Source organism: Phoenix dactylifera, chromosome 1 (assembly GCF_009389715.1).
Source record: "Phoenix dactylifera cultivar Barhee BC4 chromosome 1, palm_55x_up_171113_PBpolish2nd_filt_p, whole genome shotgun sequence".
In the NCBI taxonomy this organism is placed as follows: domain Eukaryota; kingdom Viridiplantae; phylum Streptophyta; class Magnoliopsida; order Arecales; family Arecaceae; genus Phoenix; species Phoenix dactylifera.
The window spans coordinates 32151738-32173005 of NC_052392.1; the positions used below are offsets into that span (position 1 = coordinate 32151738).

Below are 21268 nucleotides of genomic sequence, written 5' to 3' on the forward strand. Positions count from 1 at the left end.
GAGTAAGATTTTTTCCTCAGAATTGCCAGCTAATATATGATAATTGAGAAAAATAAGATTTTTTTTCTTACAATTGCCAACTAATATATGACGATCAAGAAAAATCATCAATGCAAGAGTATGTTAACTATAGCACAAGAAAAGGATAAAGCCTTCATGCGATTACTAAGAAGAGTTATCTGTAATCTTCAGCTTTCACCACATAAAACGTGCATGCACAACAAAAATTACCAATTTTGGCTTTACCTCCTCATTGAAAGAATACCATATATACATAATGGAGTATAAAATCTAATTTCTGAAGGACATGAAGATCAAAATAAGCAATTGATTTAGCAGTACCACCTCCAATTAATCAATCATCACAGCGCATTTACCTATTCCTAAAAACTACCAACAAAGTTTGTGTAGCACTCCAAACTGCTATTTAATGAATAGAACTACAGGATAAATAATCCTTGGTGCAAAGAACGGAAAATAAAACAGAGTGAGGCCATATCAAGCATGAGACCAAGCTGCAAGAGTGGTTTCAAATGAAATTCTCATGAAGAATCTCCTATAACCAATTTATCAACATATATATAAAAACATCAAGCATGCACACTTTGTTTGGCTGGATTGCAGCTACAGTGAACGTTAATCCTACCCACTAAGCCTTGTCACATAACAACAACAATAAATAAATAAATTTATATGATGTAACAGTAACAACCTTACATAGCAATGACATTTATTCAGAATGGTATTGATATAAAGCAATGTCTTAAATATCCAATTCGCCAATGACCCATTGGTAACTTCCAACAAAAAGTCTGATTGCGGCTACACTGTTTCTAAAGAAAAAACAGTAAATTTTTATAACCCTAATACAACAGCATCAGAAAATCATATCCACCTTGCCATCAACAAAAACAGTACTGCCTGCTTATGAGTTCTAAGCTTCAGGTAATATTTCAAACTCATACCTGACCCGAGAATCTTCCTCGAAAACACTACTACCAGCCCTCCGTGCCTTCCACTTCTCATATTCCGGATCATCCGTCAGCAACTCAAACCGACAAAGGGGGCATGTGTTCCGAATACCAAGCCATGGCAAAATACACTCATCATGATAATGGTGGGAGCATGGAAGCTGCCTCACTTTTTCCTCTACCAAAATCCTATCTTTACATACTGCACAAACATTGTTATTGTTATCAACATCTTCTTTCATTACCACGATCAATGGGAGCTTCTCGACGACTGATTTGGCTGCCGGAGGACTACCCTTGAGAGAGCTATCATGGTCAGCAAATTGCCCAAACAAGACCTCATAGGCCTCATAATCCGAGGTGTAGACAAAGCCCTCATGATCATCGACAAAATAGGTTTCCACATCGTCTGGGTCCAAACCGTTCCTTCCCAAATTATTCACAGCCAAAAGAACCTCCCATTCAATATTCCTGGCTACGTCTTCCTCCTGTTCTGCTTCGTCATGGTTGAATTCTCTGACCTCAGTGGAACTCTCGTCATTGCCACCGACCGTAATACTAACAACATCCCTCTCTTCGAGCCGGTCGTCCACCTCCTCCCATTCCAGTTCTATGTTCAGGTCCCTCCTTTGCTCCTCCAGTTGAAGGCGGTCCCAGCATAGGGGAAGGCCAAGATCGTCGTTGATCCGATCCTGGGATTCGCCACCATCGCCGATGGCAATAATCTGCTCATCACCCATGGCGACGATCTGCTCATCCGAATCTGAATCCGAATCGAACCCAACGATCCTCAGGCCCTCGGAATCAACAGGACGAGCCCTGGAAAACTCGATCGATTCCGATGGAGTGCTCCTCCTTCCCAAAAAGAAATCATCAGCTCCCCAATCGGAGATCATGATCCCCCGCTCCGCGCCGTCGAGATCTTCCTGAACCTCGAACCCCGATCCCAACCCTAACCCTAGCCCCAACCCGAGGTATTCTGATCCCACCTCCTCAGGGCCCTCGGAAACCCCATAATCGAGGAATTGGAGCGGTTCCGGGAAGAGATCCATGGTGGGCGCGAGGGCGGCGCCGATCCGGCGGGCAGAGGAGCGATCAAATAGATCGAGGCCGAGGGTGGCGTGATCGTCGGAGGACTCGGAATCCTTGTGGGAATCGCCTGGATCGGGTGGATCGCGGGAGAATCCGGGGACGAAGAGATCAGGGACGAGGGCGCGCCGGGCCGCGCCACCATAGGCGGTGGCCGGGAGCCAGGAGGGGGCCAGATCTAGGGTTTCGGGGAGGTCTTCTTGCTCGTCGATCTCGTCGGCAGCAAATTCTTCGAGATGAAGAAGGAAGAGATCGGAAGCCTCCGCCATAAACGGTTTGTGAAAGACGGGAGGTGGGATTGCAAGAGAGAGAGCGAGAGCGCGTTTATGGACACGCCCGCTCGCGTCGCGTCAGGGCATTGGTTTCTAATTTCCGAGTGGTAAGGAAGTCAGGTGCCTTGCACGTGACGAGAAGAGCGGGCGTCGCGGCATTGGTGTCTAATTTCCTAGTGGTAAGGAAGTCAGGTGCCGTGCACGTGACGAGAAGAGCGGGGAGCGGAAGGGTTGGTAGGTGGACGGCTGGAATTGAAGTGGTTCGCTCAAACGAGTTGTTAGGTTGGCGCCTAGAGATGCAATCGAGAACGATGGTTGGGAAAGATTGGAGTTTCTAATTTTTATAAACTAGAATTGAAGTGGATTGACCGGCAGGAGGGTTGGGGGATCACTATGAGGTGAGGTTTAGTCCGGCCTATAATTATTAGTGAAAGATTAGAGAGATTTACATAGATGGTCGAGTCCAAAAATTAAGAGCTTAAAGTTTTTAGTTGAATTAAGTTCCAATCGTATATCAAGGCCTCATTTTGATTGGACACGAACTCACTATTTCTTCCAAACAAGTGGTATCATTGAGTCGGCCTTGTTCATTGTTCCCTTAGAGATCACTACTTAATTAGCATTGTGAAAAAGAGTTGAGAAGATTGCGATGGCCAATCTTCATGTGGCACTTTATGAGTTGATCATGCTTAATATTTTTTTGGAGAGCACTTCTAAAAGATTGTGGAGGAAAAAAAAAAAAAAGGAGAAGTATGTATGAGAGAAGATCTATGTCAAATAAAACAATTGTATATCTTAAAGGATGCAGGAAAGAGCTTCATTGCAAGAGCACCTAAATTGGTTTGATACACCGATCAGTCAGTTAGCCCTATTCATGCAATGGCCTAATCATGAACTTCAGTGACGCAGGAACTTTTAGCATTGACTTGATGGTGTTGGTGGTGTCGATATTGCTGACTAAGAATGCTCGATTGATGGTTAGTTAGATGGGTTTTTCAAGTGGAGAGTTGATAGCGAAAGGAAGGTCATTAGAGAAAGGATCTAGTATTGCACAGTCAAAAGTCAAGTCTAGAGATGACGGCAGCATGCAATATGATCGCTGTAAGAAGTTTAGTTATATCAGATGATTGTATTTGCAACACACAAAATTAAAGCAGAAGAATGATGGTTATTCTTTGGAACATGATGTTGGAAAGGTTCTTAAAGTCTCTAAAGGTATTGGCACTTTTGATGGCGCTTGCATTTTGGATTCTAGTAGTTCTTAATAAGTTAGCTCCAGGAGGAATTGACTCAATTTCTTTGAGGTAAAGGAAGGTATTATTCAGTTGGATGATGATTTAGTTTGTGAACTCAATAATGTAGGGACAGTAAAAGTCCAGATATTTGATGACGTAATACATACTCTTGAGTGATGTGCAGTATGTCTTGAAGCTGTGTAGGAATCTGATTTTGCTTAGTGTACTCGACTCCAAAGGCTGTGGGTGTGTGGGATCTTCGACGGGCCTCGAAGCGGCGGAGCTTGATGGCTGTCAAGCTGGATATGGAACGAGCTTATGATAGAATTAGGTGGAGTTTTCTTATGCTAGCTTTGGAGAGTCTGGGGTTCCATGAGACATGGATTGGGTGGGTTCTAGGGTGTGTTCGGGGACCAAGGTTTTCTATCTTGGTCAACGGCTCTCCAACCCCTTTCTTCAGTTCTACCATGGGGCTTCGGCAGGGTTGCCCGCTATCTCCATACTTGTTTATCATTTGTTCTGATGTCCTGTCTCGGTCGCTGCGGGGGGTGTGTGCCTCCGGAGTCCTGGAGGCTTATGTCCCAGCTCCAGGGGCCCCGCCTATATCACATTTACTCTTCGCCGATGACTGCCTCCTCCTGACCCGGGCTCGCGTAGCGGACGCTCGGGCTATTAGGAGGGCTTTGGCTGTCTACTGCACTATATCCGGTCAAAGAGTGAATGCCCAGAAATCCTCCATCTCCTTCAGCCCAAGTACGTCACTCCGGGTTCGACGGGGGATTCGGAGGATCCTGGAGATGCCCGAGCAGGACGGGACCTGGACCTATCTGGGTGTTCCGATCTCAGGTAGGAGATTGCGGGTTTCCGAGTGTACCGAGCTGGTGCAAAGGGTTCAGAGCAGATTAGAGGGTTGGCGGGCCGCGTCCCTATCTATGATGGGCAGAGTCACGCTGATTCGATCTGTTTTGGGGTCTATGCCCATCTACCTTATGGCAAATACGGTGGTGCCAAGGACTGTTCTAGTGAGGATTGAGCGACTCTTTCGGGGTTTCTTATGGGGCTCACTGGGTGGGGGTCGTGGGGTGCACCTGGTGGCATGGGAGAGTATCTGCCTCCCCCTCAGAGAGGGTGGTCTTGGGGTGGTGTCTCTCATGGAGCGACGAGAGCAGCTCCTTGCCCGGCATGCCTCCCGTTTCATCCTGGAGCCGCAGGGGTTTTGGAGCCGGATCATGACTATCCGTTATGGGGGGGCAGGTCCTGAGGGCTGGGCCCGAGGAGGGCGGAGATGCTCCTTTCTATGGCGTGAGATAGCGAGGTACTTGCCATTGGTGTCTAGTCACACCCGATGGCTGATAGGTGACGGGCGTAGCATTGATGTGGCCGGGGACCCATGGGTCGATGGCCTTCCTCTGAGGCTTTGGCCGACTATGGTTAGTGTCGAGGCTGGGGAGGGTCTACGGGTCTGTGATCTCATGACTCCCGGGGCGGCTGGCTGGGATGAGATTCGGTTGGCCAGTCACTTCGGGCAGCATTTGGCGGAGCGGGTCCGCTCACTCTCTTTCCCACAGAGTGGGGGACCTGACGTATGTGTGTGGAGGTCCTCGTCCAGATCCAGGGTCAGGATGGGCGACCTCTCCCGCATCATTAGACGGGAGTATGAGCCTGGCCCAGATTGTGTCTGGATCTGGCGATTGAAGCTTCACCCGAGGGTAGCGTTGTTCCTTTGGAAGGTGGTCTGGGACCGTCTTCCTACGAGAGCTGTACTTGGAGGTCGAGGTATGAGGATCCCATTGGTGTGTGAGGATTGTGGTGTGGCCGAGACAGTGGACCATGCCCTGTTTCGGTGCTCATGGGCTAGGAGTACTTGGCGGCTGGCAGGGGTCCCACAGGAGGTATGGCACTGTAGGGACCTGTTCTTACAGGCCATGCGTCAGGGCTCGGAGTCCCCGGTGCTTCGTCAGGAGATTGTTCGAGCGAGCTGCACTGCCTACCAGATCTGGCTGGCTAGGAACGCTCGCACTTTCGGCGAACGACGTATGTCGCCGCGATTTGTGGTCGAAAAGGCACGCGTTCAGGCGGCAGAGCTAGGTTACACTATCCCTGTTGAAGGGACCTTGATAGCTCGGGACATCTGGGGTTCCCATTCTGCTTCGGCAGCCTTCCGTACGGTGTTTTTCACCTGAGAGCCCCCACCCCCGAGTTTCCTCAAGGTCAACTTTGATGGGTCTGTTCTGGATAGTGGCACACGGGGTGGCGCGGGTTTTGTTATTCGGGACCCGTCTGCCAGGGTGGTGGCTGCCGGTGGCAGTCAGTTATTTGACACTTCGGTTCCGTGTGCGGAGCTGAGAGCAGCCTGGGCGGGTATTCGCCATGCCCGGTGCGTCTTACAGGCTAGGTCCATCATACTGGAGGGTGACTCAGCCACTGTCATCAGTTGGATCTAGAGGGGTCCAAGGGGTGGTGGTAGTGATCATCCTTTGCTTCGTGACATTTGGGCTATGGCGAGGGATGGATGGGCCTTTCAGGCCAGGCATATTTACCGTGAAGGTAACGGCGCCGCGGATTGGGTAGCTGCGTATGTAGCTTGTCACTCCGGATGCACTTTGTGGATTGATGATGGGGAGTTGCCTTTGGCACTTCGAGGTATCCTATTTTTTGACCTTATTGGGTGTATCCGTTCCCGTCGGGTATGATACCCCGTTTTAGCAAAAAAAAAAAAGAAAAAAAAAAGAAAAAAAGGCTGTGGGTGTTCAGCGCAAAATGAAGTTCTTCTAAAGGTATCTCATGGTATTATGATGTTGATGAAGGATAAGAAGTGTAGCAACGTATATTTGTTGATTAGGCACGTAGTTGTAGGTGGAGTTCTTGTAATAAGCTAGATTTTTTGAGCTCGTGGGCCGGCCTAGAGTGGCTAGGGCCAACCGGACCCAAGCTGCCCAGTCAACCAACCTGGTTGTAGGCAGACCCGGAGTAGCTAGGCCCACGATCCCACGATGCCTCACGTGCACGGCACGTAAGGAAAATCGAAGAAGAAGACTTCCAACTGGAGTCATCTTCCTTCCGATTCGAGATTCTGACTGGATTGTAAAGCTCACAATTTTATTCTTCTTTTTTTTTTCGTAGTTGCAGATTGCATAATACATGATTATAGTTGAAATCAGAAAAATCGGAGAAGAAGACTCTCAGTTGGAGTCATCTTTCTTCAGATTCGAGATTCTGACTGGATTGTAAAGCTCACAACTCTATTCTTCTTTCTTTTTTTCGTAGTTGCAGATTGCATAGTACATGACTATGGTTGAAATTACACGTAGAGAGAATGATTACATAGAGAATCACTAACACTGGGTGGATGATTAAATTTTATAATTGGAACAGTTTTGTTGTCTGTTATAAAATGAGATTATTTTGGTTCACGGATATTGGCATGCTAATTACAAAGGAAGAAAAATTTACATAGTATGACCAGTGGTGATTGTCAGCTAAAATATAGCAAAATAATGGTTGTAACATGGCTTTTATACAACCTTTGAGAGGGACGCATTAGCTGCAGGGTTGTGCTCAAAGTCAGAAATGTTATATGTTAATCGGCAAGGAAAAGAGGTTGGTGGCTTTGGCTTTTCCTTTTAATTTCTGTTCAGTACGTAATGATAGATATGGAGGCCAGTAGAGATGCATTTAGAATTAGTTTAAATTTCTTTTAATCTTATTTTTAAATAAAAATAGTACGTTGAAGCTCAACTTGGTTTATTTACTCAGCTTAAGTCTACATAAGTTCAGAGAGAAGAGATTCATGTGAAGAATGTTAGGCAAATTAACTAATAGAATATAAGCTTGAGAAAAAGACAATATAGACTAATGCCACATTGCATCCTTTTTGGTGCCCATCATGAACATTAGTTCTGGCAAACAGTTGGTATCTAGCCTGGGCCCCGAAGCAAAACCTACGGGAAACACGATTTTATAATAAGAACAAGAAATCTGAAGGCATGGTTGTAAATTCTCAGTTCTTAGTAAAAATAGCATGAACTAATTTACAAATCGCAACCCTAGTATCAAAAAATTTTCCATCTTAGCCGGCTTGGTAGATGGCATGGAGCTATTGATGGTACAGATAAGAGTGGTTAACACAGAAATTGTACCTTATACCATATATACCACGTGGTTGTGCACGCCATCAATCACTTTAACTTGTTCCTGTGGACCATAGAAAGTCATGAGCGTGTGATGAATGGAGCCTACAGAAACAACTTGAGGTAATTGGTGGGGTGCACCGCCATATGGTACATATGGTATTGGGTATAATTTCTCATTAACACACTGCATGGGTAATTTGTAAACCACCAATGTTCTTTTTCTAAGTGGCATGTTATTGTTTTAGTAGTATGCAAGAGCATTTCCACTGCAAGCCTTGGATAGAAGAAAAGATGGGGAATATTCATTTTGGAAAAAAATTTGGACAAAGTAACAAATTTCTATTGCCATGATATTGTAACATAGCTTTGATGCAACGTTGAAGATTTGAGTTGATATCTGAGGATGAAAGAGAGAGAGAGAGAGAGAGAGAGAGAGATATGTGTTAGTTGATCGGTTAAGCTCAAAGATAAAAGTACTTTCAGTTGATTGGCAATCGAAAAGGTTGGGAGCTTATCTTTTTCTTCCTCTTTTTAATTATTTCTTTGAGTCTTTCATTACATGAAACTAATTCAAAATTTCAAGGCATTTGGGTGAAAAAAAGAGGCATCAAGGTCATTTTTTTCAGTAATATCATATTCTCAAATGACAATGCAAATAAATAAATCTCCATGGCCTATTTTGATAGGAGTGAAAAATGAAACAACTTATTATAAGGGTAGGAGGGTTGAGAATTGTGGCCAAGAGAAACAGCAGAGTAGGTGCCTTTTTTGGACTGCAACAAAGTGAAAAATAATGAAAATGAAAGTATATGCATATGTGAGAGGAGAAAGGAGGTGGAGGGTGGGAGGAATGGACTTCCTATTTTTTAAGGTGCCTTGGTTGTTCTCTTATCTAAGTCTTACCCACATCCTCACCCTTGTTGCACCATGCCTTCCCATGATATTTTGATCTAACAACATCTATCTATTTATCTATTTATATAATTTATAATAAGTGACAACCCTGATTTTGATTTCAATAATCCAGAATTGTGCATCTACTCTACACTAACATGAAACCCTAATTCTACTAATGAGTTGTATTCTTTATTTATGTTTTCATATTTGTGTCATCAAAGATTTTAGACCACATGTATCTCACTCACCACACCATAATTGTCATAAATCATATTGTTTTTTCTTTTACATCAATCACAATATAATATGGTACCCCTTATAGGTATCGGAAAGACATGTTAAATTGCAACTCCTAAATTAAATATATAGGATGGGATAAAATACTTATTAGGGAAAAAAAGAAAAATGGATAAAGTTTGTTTCAACTCATTCAAATTGGCCATTTTTACATTTATATTTGAAACTCACTCCTCAGTTACATGCTTCCTAAATGAATACACCAGAAAACTTTAGTGCTTTTTAGAAACTATCATCATTTGACAGCTCAGCAAAAGAAAAATGAAATCTCATGCACAATATACTATCAGTGCTTAGAGTTTGAATAACGCAAAGAAAGAGGTTCAACATACATAAATGAGTTAAACTCCTTCGTAAATATCGATCTTGGTTAATGTGCATACATTGGATATGGATGCATGCAGAAGAAAGGTTGATACACATTTAGAAATACTCCTATAAAGAGTCTTGATGCTAAATTATAATGATCTAGAAAAACCTAAAATGCTTGTGTTTGTAAGTAAGTAAGTAATAATAAATGTGACCTTTGTCAGTAAAAAATCTATTATTTCCTACAACATCCCCGAATATCAAATAAACATAAGGTAGTCCATAAAAATTATAAAAATAACATTAAATAACCATATATATAATTCACATATTATAGAAGCAAAACACTCTTCTTTGGGTAAATCTGTAAAATTAGTTCTTTTGAATAATTCATCCATCTAACAACTCGAATGAGATATGCAGTTGGACTGTCATGTTTGATTGATTAATCAAAACCAATCCAACCAAAACACTTATTGAACAAATTTGGATTGGCTTATCCCCGAGTTGGATCTTGAGATCTAAGACCATCCAGTGATTCTAGTGAACAATCCAATCAAGATCAATCCAACCAAGAATCTAGCTAATATAATTTGGATAGGTTGATCCTTGTGTTGGATCATCGAGGTCTTAAAAAATAGGAGAAGAGGTGGAAAATCAACTTTGGATCATCTAAGAGAAAGAAACTTTTAAGCTGCAACTTATTATGATCTCCATAAGTTTCTTAGTAAAAGATAGGAGCACTAAATAAAATCAAGAGTTCCCTGTAAATCGCACCACCTCCTAAGTGCAATTCATAGGGTTGGTGCTACTTACAGAGGCATCAATATTATCCCTATCCCTTGCATTTTCCATTGAAAAGTTTATTGTGGTTCATGGGATCCAAACACCTTCTCACACACACACACACATAAAGCTTTCTTATTTCAAAGTGAAAGAATCATATTTTTTCTTTTCCTTCCTTTCATCTTCATCTTTGCCCTTTCATCTTTCACTCTCACACAGATACCAAGCAGCACAACTTACCTATATATATTTTACAATTAAAACACTTAGAATTTGAACAGATTTTTTTTTTCTCTAAGACGGATGGATCATACTTGACGAGTACGAATATACCCAATAAAATTAAAAAATAAAATACCTCGAAGTGCCAGGAACAACTCTCCATCTCCGGCCCATAGGGTACTATCGAAGTGACTGGCTACATAACCGGCCACCCAATCCATAGCTCCATTAGCTCCATTGTTAGCTTAGACCTAGCACCCCTATTTATTATCTAAAGAATGTATTTCGAATAAGATATTCAAACACTAGGCATCGGAGAAAAACCACCATGACTTCAGTAGCCTCTGTTGCTTTCTCCATCCCCCAAGCAATTCCAGCAAGCAAAATTCCACCAACCCAGAACTCAAACCTCTCCCTCCTCCAACTCTGCACCCACCTCCACGAGGCCAACCAAATCCATGCCCTCATGATCAAGTCCTCCCAAGCCACCGACGCCTACTCCGCCGGCCGCCTCGCTGAATTCTACGCCATCTCGGGCCATGGCAGCCTCGAGCACGCCGAGAAGGTCCTCCGCTCCCTCCAAGACCCGCCCACCTTCATCTTTAACACCCTTATGAGAGGCAACCTCGACAGACGAAATCCCCTCCAATCCATCCACCTCTACCACCACATGCTCCTCGCCTCGGTCGAGCCCGATCACTTCACCTTCACGTTTGCTCTCAAGGCGAGCTCCCAACTGCGCGCTCTCGCCATTGGCCAGCAGCTCCATGCTCACCTTGTCAAGCACGGGCTCCATTCCAATCCCCACATCCGCAACAAGCTCATCCATCTGTACGCCGTCTGTGGCCGGGTCGGCGACGCCCGCAAAGTGTTCGACGGAAGTAGTGAGCTGGATGTTGTTGCATGGAATAGCATGCTCGAAGGGTATGCTGATAACAAAGATGGGGAGTCTCTTCATGATCTCTTCTCCAGGATGCCTGCTCGTGATGTGGTGTCTTGGAATACAGTGATGGCGTACCGCATCGAGATGGGTGAGTTTGAGGAGGCCATCATGATGTTCCGGTCGATGCAGGAGAGCCATGAATGCCGCCCGAATAGAGTGACTTTGGTTAGTGTTCTTTCTGCGCTCAGCCATTTGGGTGCTCTGGGCCAAGGCCAATGGGCACATGCCTACATCGACAGGCATGGGATCGAGCTCGATGGGAACCTTAGCTCGGCGCTGATCAATATGTACTCCAAGTGTGGATGCATCGAAGGTGCGATCTACACATTTGAGGTGACAAATTGCAGGAGCGTGGATACTTGGAATGCTATGATATCTGGTTTCACAACAAATGGGCAGAGCTTAAAAGCTGTGGATCTCTTCTCTAGGATGGAGTCGTCGGGAGTGGTGCCTAATAGGATAACCTTCGCTTGTGTCTTGAATGCTTGTAGCCATGGAGGAATGGTCGATAAAGGCATCGAATACTTTAGGAAGATGAGTGATGTTTACGGGATTGAGCCTGACATTGGACATTATGGATGCATGGTGGATCTCTTCGGTCGTGCAGGTTTGTTCGAGAAGGCTGAGGAGATGATTCGAGGAATGCCGATGGAACCCGATGCAGTTATGTGGAAGGCTGTGGTGGGTGCTTGTAGAATCCATAGGAATCTAGAGTTAGGTGAGAAGGCTGGATTTAGGCTCATTAAAGCTGCTCCAGATGATCATGCTGCATATGTTCTGCTATCGAACATTTTCGCCATGGCGAATAACTGGAATGGAGTTCATAAGGTGAGGAAAATGATGTCAGAGAGAGGAGTAAGGAAGGTGCCTGGCTGCAGCTCTATTGAATTAGCTGGGGTGGTTCATGAATTCATAGCTGGAGATGTTTCTCATCCAAGGAAGAAGGAAATATACGAGATGCTGGATGAAATCGGGGAGCAATTGAAGCTTGCAGGATATGAGCCTGATATTACACAGGTGTTACTGGATATACAGGAAGAGGAAGTGAAAGAAAGCTCCTTAGCTCTTCACAGTGAGAAGCTTGCAGTAGCCTTTGGACTTATCAGCACTAATGCAGGCACCACCATTAGGGTGGTGAAGAACCTCCGTATGTGTGGAGATTGTCATTCTGCCATAAAGCTTCTTTCTAAGCTCTATCAGAGGGATATAATTGTTAGGGATGCAAATAGATTCCATCACTTCGGGAAAGGATCCTGTTCTTGCATGGACTACTGGTAGCCACCATGATTGGAATTACACTAATTCTTTACCCCCATTAACTGGAGAGTGTACAGGAGAATTGGCGGAACAGCTAATTGAATTTTTCAACAATCTTAGATGAGGCATAACTTGTGTAGAGCTACAACAAGACAGCAGAGCTATAAGATTTGCAATGAGATGATTGATGTCTTTATCATTTCACCATCTTATACATCATTGGACATCCATTCATGCAAGATATTAAAACGAAAAATTAAAAATATAATCAAATCAAGATGATTTCTCGTTATCACGAGATACGATCGAAAATGGATATAACAGCCAATGAGATAAAGCTTGGTTATGTTTCCCCCACTTAAAAGAAATTTTCCAATTCTCAAAGTGCTTATTACAGAGGAAAATGGTAAAGGAAAAACATAATTCATTTTCATTTTCCGTCTGATTTTGCTTTTAGATTTTTGGAGAAAAAATGAAACATCCACCTTTACAAAATCTCTAAAAAACTATCGATTGATTTTATTTTTTTTTTTACTGCCAAAACAAACAAATGCGAGCCTTTTTTCCTAGCATGCAATTCAAGAGGTAATATGATCAAATTTCAGGTATATATGCAAATATATAGCTGTATTCATGTAAGAGTTGCAAAAGGAGGAACCCTAGAAGTTGAGTATTCAATTTTATCATTTGAAAAAAAAACATTCTATTCTAAAGTGGGTTATATATCTGTTATGATGTACTTTCGATGAGTTCAATAAACCATGTTATGCTCTGTACCCCCCCATCCCCAACCAAAAGAAAGACAAAAAAAAAACATGAACAACCATGTTATATAAAATGTAATTAATAGTCTCCATTTCTGTACTAAAACATAACCTTCTTTATAAAAAAGGAAACTGGACTAAACATAAATATCCCTGAAAATAACCCACAACTAAGGAAGCCTTCTACTCTTCGGAAGTCCCAACGTCTTCCCAACGGTTACTATGTTTTTCCTTGCTTTCCCTCTCTTCTTCCCCCTCCTGAAGTAGCTGAAGCTCATGACTTCACTAGCTTCAGTTCCCTTCTCTGTCATCCCAACAGTCTCAAAAACAAACCAACTACCAACCCAACACTCAAATCTCTTCCTGCTCCAACAAAGTGCCCACGGCCATGTTCTCATCATCAAATCCTTCCAAATAACCCATGACTACTCCACCGGCCACCTCACTGGATTCTGTGCGGTTTCAGACCCAGGCAGCCTTAAGTACGCCAAAATGGTCCTGGACTCCCTCAAAGTACACCCTGATCAGCTGCCTCAGTGTGCAGCAACGTCCCCTCCAATACATCCACCTTTACCACCAAATGCTCATCGAACCGGTCGGGTCCGATCACTTCACCTTCGTCTTTGTTCTTGCATACTCTCAGCATAGCAGAGCAGCTCCATGCGTATGGTGTAAAGCATAGGCTTTGAGTAAGATAACCTTTCTTCTTCATGGGGAAAGAAAGATCTATCAGACAATTACTTAGAAGTACATTTTATGCAACAACTCTTTCCATCTGATAGAAAAGGATTCATGTTGTGCACAAAAAATAGTTCAAAAAAGTAAAGAACTGGATGTTGTCACTCAGCATAGGATGCTTGAAGGGTATGCAGATAGCTAGAATGATGAGTCTTTTCATTTACCTTTCATTGCAATAGCCCATCCCCAATGCGGTTTCTTGGAATAACAATGATTGCATACTAAGTTGATGTGGTTTGGTTTGAGGAAGCAATTACTGCATCTTGGCCGGTGCAAGAAGGAGAAACAAGCTTTAACAAGCAGTTCAAAACTTTACATTGAGAACACAGAATTTACAAGAAAGAATTCATCTCCATTGCTGAGAGAATGTAGGTACAAGTTTCACTGTGAGATGAGAAATGCCAGGTTATCCCTATTTGACCTTCATTTGTGCATAAAAATCTGATTTTCGAGCCTGAACATATTTTTTTATCTCAAATCATCAACTTTTTGATGTTCCTGCCATAAAACCGCAAATTGTCAGCAGAGATTTAAAGCAACGTGTTGTCGATGAGCTTTATCCACTTAATCAGCAAGCCTCGCATCAGCAGCAGGGTTCAGATCAACAGGCTGAATCTTTCTGCACCATCTCTCTTGTAAGCTTATAAAACCTGAATAACCAACAAATCGTGCATTCCCTCCCTCCACAACTCCCCCATCTGAATGCGTCATCTCACTAGTAAGCTTATAAACCAAAATAACCAACGAATCATGCCCTTCAACCTTCCCCGGACTTAAGGCCCTGTTTGGAGGAGCTGTTAGCAGTAGAGCTTTTGGAAGTCGATCTGTCTGAAGTAGAGCTTTTATAAAAAGCTGTTTGTTGTTTGATAACTACATCTCTAAAGTGTTGCGGCACTTTAACATGTTTGGTAAACAAACTGAGAAAGTACTTTTGTATAACAAAATGACCATAAAAGACATTACTAATATTATACAACAGAGCATAATAAAATATAATATATAATAATATATAAATATATGATATAGTATAATATTAATATAATGTAATATAATCTTATTATAATATAGTACTATAATATTGTAAACTATAGGATAATAATTTAATATAATATTAAATTATTTAACACAACATATCAATGTATTATGATATAATGTAATATAATATTATATTTATAATATAATACAATAATAAATGTATAAAATATTATAATTATTAGTGTAAATTCGACCATTTATCTCTCTAACAAATTTTCTAGCTACAAGATAAAATTGGTTAAATAATTACTAATATTTTTATTTATTTATTTATTATTTCATTTCATTGAAATATATGTATTTATTATCTTATTTATTTATTTATTCATTCATTTATATACATATTTATTTATGCATTTATTTATTATCTTATTTATTTATTTATTTATTCATTCATTTATATACATATTTATTTATGCATTTATTTATTTATTTATTTAATTTCTTTTCTTTTTTTTTCTTTTCTTCTTTTTCTTTCATTTTCTTCTTTTTTTTCTTTTCTTTTTCTTTTCTTTTTTCTTCTCTTCTTCTCCTTATTTATGCATTTATTTATTTATTTTTTCTTTTCTTTTCTTTTCTTTTCTTTTTCTTTTCTTCTCTTTTTTTTTCTTTTTCTTCCTTTTCTTCTTTTTCTTCTTTTTTTGTCTTTTCTTTTTCTTTTCTTTTTTCTTCCCTTCTTCTCCTTCCTTCCTCTCTTCCCTTCTCCTTTCTTCTCCTCTCGCGAGGCCGACGGCGCCGAAAGGGGGTCGGGCCGTAGCGGCCGCGGGAGGGGGTCGGGCCATGGCCGGCAGCGGCTGCAGCTGGCCAGCGGCAGTCTCCACGGAAGGACGCTGCCGCCCAAAAGAGCACCCTACGGCCGGCCGCCATGGGGGCTTCGCTGCGGCTCACCTCCCCAGTCTCGCAGCTGGGACGTTGTGGTCCCGCGGCTGGCGGAGGCCTACAGGCCGGCCGCCTGCCATGGATGGCGTCGCAACAACCTGCGGAGGGGTCGCCGGCCATGGGTGGTGGCCAGCATGGTGACTGCCATCGTGGGCAGCCATGGGTTCGCCAAAAAAAAAAAAAGGCCGGCGGCGTTGAGAAGGAGATAGAGAGGGAGAGAGAGAGGGAAGGGTGAGAGAGGAAGAGGCGGTGGGATGGAGGGTTTTGGGAGGAAAAAGAAACTTTTAAATAGGGATATTTTGGTCAAAAAACAGCTTCCCGACAAAACTGAAAACAGCATTTTCGGAAAGCTTCAAAATGGAGCTTCTCTCATAAAGCTGTTTTCAGATTTCTAGAAAAGCTAAAACAGCTTTCCGAAGTTTTTACCAAACATCCTTTTTCATCCAAAAGTACTTTTGGAGGGCCAGAAAGTGCTTTTTGGCCTTCCAAAAGCTCCCCCAAATGGGGCCTAAATCTTTCTACACCATCTCCCACAAAAGCTTTATACACCTAAATAACCCACAAATCATGCACTCCCCACTATGAACCTAAATAAGCAACAAGTCTTGTCCTCCCTCTCTACAAGCCTAAACAACCATCAAATCATGCCAACCCTCCGTATAAAGCTAAAATATCCTAAAATTAGACCAACAGCAAAACCCTGCAATGAGTCTGAAAGTAAGAAACACCTCATTGTATTCTCAATACACATGATCACAGATAAAACATTTACGCGGATCAATGCAGGAACTCCTCTGAATGTTTAAAATATATATCAAGTTAGAGAATAAATTAGCCTCAAGGGTGTATAGCTGTAAGCAAAAGGTTTGTCAAAGAGAAACAAAGGTTGCGACATTGGCAAACAAGGAAAGAAAGATAACAAGTTAAATATAAGAATGGACAGAAAGAGTAAGACTCAAGAGGCAGCTGAAGGATAGCAGGTGAAAATTTTACATGGTGCAGGAAACAAATTAAGAAGCAACAAGATAAATCTAGAACAGATCTAATGGATTCATATGATAATCCCTAGGGCTATACAAATATCCGCATCATTAATTAGGTTCTAGTTCTCCTTCTATACATGTATTCGAACATACAACTTAACTAGTTGTAGGAAATGTGAACATATAGATGTTAATAAGTGCATATCTGGAAAGTTAGAGATGGCTATTTTGTAAGTAGTAAGTTGGTTACATTAATGATGTAACTTGTGGAGCAAGTACAGAAATCATTCAGTAAGTTGCTTATTTGATACATATGACAGGCCATAGACACTTCCATAGCAATTAGAGAACTTTACAAACCATAATGTAATATTCACATAACTTTCAGATCAAAAAACTGATCATTTTGCTTTGCCATCACTAGTAATATGAAAGATAAAATAAAACCTAATAAGATCATCTATATGTGAAGACTACAGTAATTATTAAAACCATGACTGCTAATGCTAGTTGTCATGTCCTTTTTTTTTGCTCGTTTTATATATAATTTGAATAGGCTAGATGAAACTTGGAATAAGCTATCGAGGTTGTATGTGATCTCTGCATTCAAATAAAACATCAGGGAGAGCTTTTCATGGAAAGCAAACAAAAATCTAACAAAGTCATGTTAATTAAATAAAGTAGTAAATAGAGTGTTTATGCTTAAAAAGACAAATGCTGCAAGGACAAGGATACGAAGGGGAATCATATGAAGCCATTGCAGATGTCATCAGTAATGCATTGCAGCAAAGCAATCAGAGAACTTTGAAGACCTTTACATGTTATCCACATTTATTTCAGATCAAAACAGCTCATCATTTTGCTTTGCTTTTGGAATGAATACATGCAGGGTAAGGCAGTAACCAAATCTGTTTAGATGAGATCCCTGTATTAACTATGAAAGCATGTTAAGATTGAAGTATATATTCATACATTGGCAATGGTAAAGTTAGAAAAGAACCAGTGTTGTTAAGCCCGGGCTCAAGTCATAAATCATAGAGCAGGTTGAATCAGATTGGATCAAGGTTCGAAAAGATTTTGTCTGATTCTTTGAGAAACTTTTAAAACTTATAAGAAATGTAAAAAATAACATACGAGCCCCGAAAATAAGTACCTGAATGAAGAATAAAGTCATACATACAAGAAATCTTGTTTCCACAAACATAAGCCTACATCTAGCATGCCTAATGAGGCAAATATTGTGTATGACTAATTCAATTATCATATTAATTAGAATGTTTAAATAAAAGAAAAAATAAGGATAGGTTTTTACAAATGTCTACAAAAAAATACTAAACTTTTTCTTGTATTTTTAACTTCATAAATCCAGATAACAAGTGTATAATTTTTCTCGAGATTTATTCACAATAAGTAATTCAAAAACCATATAAACAAATAAATTACAGAAAATGGAATGACACATGATTTAGTAATATCTAAATAGCAAAATCATTTCGAATCTTATGATTCAAGGGACTTTATAATTCAAATTACGGATCTAGATACTATCACCCTAGCTAATCTTGATCCAAAGATATGATCCATATTATTTTTCCATATTGAGGGCCATTTTGATCATGAGTCGTACGATTTTAGCAACAAAGAGAGAAATGTTATGAAGAACTACAAGGATATTCTGATGAACAATATAGGATTAAGAGATAGAGGTTGTAAGTTCATGAGAAAGTGTTGGTAGCATTAAAGTCATGGATACAAATAGGGATGCCATCCCCCATATAATATTTTCATCAAAATGGTGTGGTATTGCTGCATTACCAGTACCAATGATATCTAACAAAACTAACAGCATCAAAAAGAATGAAAAAAGAAAATCAACACCAACCGGTACAACCAGGTATAATGTCATAGGTACACACTGGTACAGCTGGTACATATCGATACAGATGGTTTCGATGTCCTAACACCAATACCAGTGCCAATTTTACATCAAAATGACATGGTACTGATGGTGCTGTCTCATTCCAGTAGGTTGTGAATTCACGATTATAGCAATACAGTCCAAGAACTTTGAAGACAATGTCATGTTATTTACATGTTAAAAAAATGCTCATCTATTTGCAATGTTTGGTAACTAGTACAGCCATTGTAACCCGATAGGCTAATTGATCACATATAGATGTAAAGATTAAGGAACGTTCCATCATTAGTGCCACCACACTTTTGATTATTTTGAATAGAAATAACTCTTCCATACAAAACAAAAATTTCTAATTAGTTAGAAATAAAGGAGAATTCAAATAAACAATTGATAATGTTGGAAATCTTGGCAATGGTTGAAGGGTTCAGGCTTAAAAGATGATGGAAGGAAGAATGAAAATCGTGAGGTTAATGATAGCTAAATCTAGTAAGATCAAGTTTGGAGGTGAATAAAGTTATAACTTATAACCAGCATAGGCATTTGCATCAATGGAATTTGAAACATAAGGAGCATACGGATGAGTAATTTAATAATTTTCATAATGCAAGAATCCTCTAATTAGGCGAAGAAGTACATTAAATCTTCTACAGTTCTTCATAAGGGAAGCAAAGGGATGCACAATATCAATGATCCAAAGCATGATTCTTATGGAAATGAGTATGCTTTGATTGCAAAGATAGAGGTAGTAACATGAGCAAATGCACAAAGTATTTAACAATTTTTCATAGTACAAGATATCATAATATCAGCCAGCAATGGTCCATTAAATATGTCTAATAAGTCATGGAGGGTCACTGCCACCTCATGAAAGAGGGAGAAGAGGTAGATAACAATAAAGCAATCAGAGAACTTTGAAGACCATGTGTGTTATCCACATTAGTTTCAGATCGAAATATCTCATCACTTTGCTTTGCCTTTGATGTTCAGTATGTTCAGATAAAGGCTTAAGTCCAAAGGCTACATTAACTTACTAGAAGTATTATACAAACACATTAATGCTACCTTTACCTTCCTCAATTCGAAAAGCCAACTAGATGAAGATGGAATTAGATTACAAAATGATATGTGATGCATGCATGCGAGTGGTGGTGTTTCTTACGGAAGTAGTGATGCCCCCATAATATGAATTCAAAAATGAGTTGCTAAAGAGGTTTTATGCTTAAAAATAAAGTTGAACGATGATGTTGCAATAAAATAAGAAAGGTAAAGTTAGAAATATAAATGTCCCAGATAACCCAAGGGTATTCCATATAAAATAAGAATTTCGAATTAGTATGAAATCAAGGAGAATTTAAATAGAAAACTGATAATGCTGGAAATCCTGGCAATGCTTGAAGGTTCAGGCTTAAAGGATGATGGAAGGAAGAGTGAAAGTTAATAAGTGTTAAATCTAGTAAGGTCAAGTTTGGAGGTGAGTAAAGTTATAACCTATAGCCAACCTAGGCATTTTCATAAATGGAAGTTGAAATATGAGGAACAAATGGATGAGTAATTTAATAATTTTCATAATGCAAGAATCCTCTAATTAGGGTAAGAATTGTATTAATCTTCTATGACTCCTCATAACAGAAAGAGGGAGATGCAAAATATTAACTATTAAAAGCATGATTCTTAAGGGAAGAAAGGGCATGCACAATATAACTATTAAAATCATGATTCTTATGGAAATGAGTAGGTTTTGACTTACTAGCTCTTATTTGCAAAAATAGAGGTAGAAACATGAGCAAATGCACAAACTATCTAACAATTTTTTTATGGTGTGCACCATAACCTAAGATCAGGCAGCAATGATCCAGTAAATATGTGGAATAAGTCATGGAGTATCACAGCATGAAAGAAGGGGAAAGGGCACATAACAACAAAGCAATCAGAGAACTTTGAAGACCATGTGGGTTATCCACACTAATTTCAGATCAAAATATCTCATCATTTTGCTTTGTCATTGATGTTTAGTATGTTCAGATAAATATGGCTTAAGTCCAAAGGCAACATTAACTTACAAATAGCATTATACAAATACTAAACACAACCTTTACTTTCCTCAATTCAAAAATCCACCTAGATGAAGATAGTTTACAACATGGCATGTGATACATGCAAGCAGTGGTTGTGTTTCTTACGAAAGTAACAATGCCAGCATAATACGAATTGAAAAAGTAGTTAATGAAGATGTTTTATGCTTAAAAATGAACTTGAAAGAAGAGATATTGCACTAGAATAAGAAGGGTAAAGTTACAAATATAAATGTCCCAGATAACCCAGGGGACATTTTTTCGATGGAGGTTGTAAATTAATAAGCAAGAGTGATATGCATTGCACAAATGCTCTCAAATATCTTTCAAAGCCAAGAAGAATTAGAACAAAAAAAGCATACTAAAAGGATTGGAAAAGAACTTCTAAAGTTTATATTCATCAACCAAACAAGGACTAAGCCCATTTTTATTTATCAACGAAGCTGCAACCATTTTTAAGTATCTTAT

At 40.4% G+C, this 21268-nt stretch overlaps 2 protein-coding genes, 1 long non-coding RNA gene and 4 other non-coding genes across 7 annotated transcripts; 1 reads left to right on the top strand and 6 right to left on the bottom strand.

Moving 5' to 3' along the window:
* Positions 1–671: 671 nt before the first annotated feature.
* LOC103706600 lies at positions 672–2415 on the bottom strand. The gene has a single exon (XM_008790749.4). The coding sequence runs from the start codon at positions 2327–2329 to the stop codon at positions 935–937; it is 1395 nt and encodes a 464-aa protein (XP_008788971.2). The 5' UTR covers positions 2330–2415; the 3' UTR covers positions 672–934.
* A 7779-nt stretch (positions 2416–10194) lies between these two features.
* Positions 10195–13046, top strand: LOC103706619 (pentatricopeptide repeat-containing protein At5g48910-like). Its single transcript, XM_008790768.4, has one exon. It carries the CDS (start codon positions 10540–10542, stop codon positions 12430–12432), a length of 1893 nt encoding a protein of 630 aa, XP_008788990.3. The 5' UTR covers positions 10195–10539; the 3' UTR covers positions 12433–13046.
* A 176-nt stretch (positions 13047–13222) lies between these two features.
* LOC113462690 lies at positions 13223–14899 on the bottom strand. The gene is made up of 2 exons (XR_005514165.1): positions 14078–14899; positions 13223–13881 (listed from the first exon to the last, which is right to left on the bottom strand). It is a non-coding gene; the product is annotated as an uncharacterized LOC113462690 (long non-coding RNA).
* Positions 14900–17147: 2248 nt separating this feature from the next.
* Positions 17148–17221, bottom strand: LOC113462697. Its single transcript, XR_003385641.1, has one exon. It is a non-coding gene; the product is annotated as a small nucleolar RNA R160 (small nucleolar RNA).
* Positions 17222–17599: 378 nt separating this feature from the next.
* Positions 17600–17674, bottom strand: LOC113462696. Its single transcript, XR_003385640.1, has one exon. It is a non-coding gene; the product is annotated as a small nucleolar RNA R160 (small nucleolar RNA).
* Positions 17675–19624: 1950 nt separating this feature from the next.
* Positions 19625–19698, bottom strand: LOC113462695. Its single transcript, XR_003385639.1, has one exon. It is a non-coding gene; the product is annotated as a small nucleolar RNA R160 (small nucleolar RNA).
* Positions 19699–20650: 952 nt separating this feature from the next.
* Positions 20651–20724, bottom strand: LOC113462691. The gene has a single exon (XR_003385635.1). It is a non-coding gene; the product is annotated as a small nucleolar RNA R160 (small nucleolar RNA).
* Positions 20725–21268: the final 544 nt, after the last annotated feature.

Excerpts from the sequence above, each read along its gene's own strand:
- LOC103706600 (XM_008790749.4), bottom strand. The coding sequence starts at position 2,329 with ATGGCGGAGGCTTCCGATCTCTTCCTTCTTCATCTCGAAGAATTTGCT.
- LOC103706619 (XM_008790768.4), top strand. The coding sequence starts at position 10,540 with ATGACTTCAGTAGCCTCTGTTGCTTTCTCCATCCCCCAAGCAATTCCA.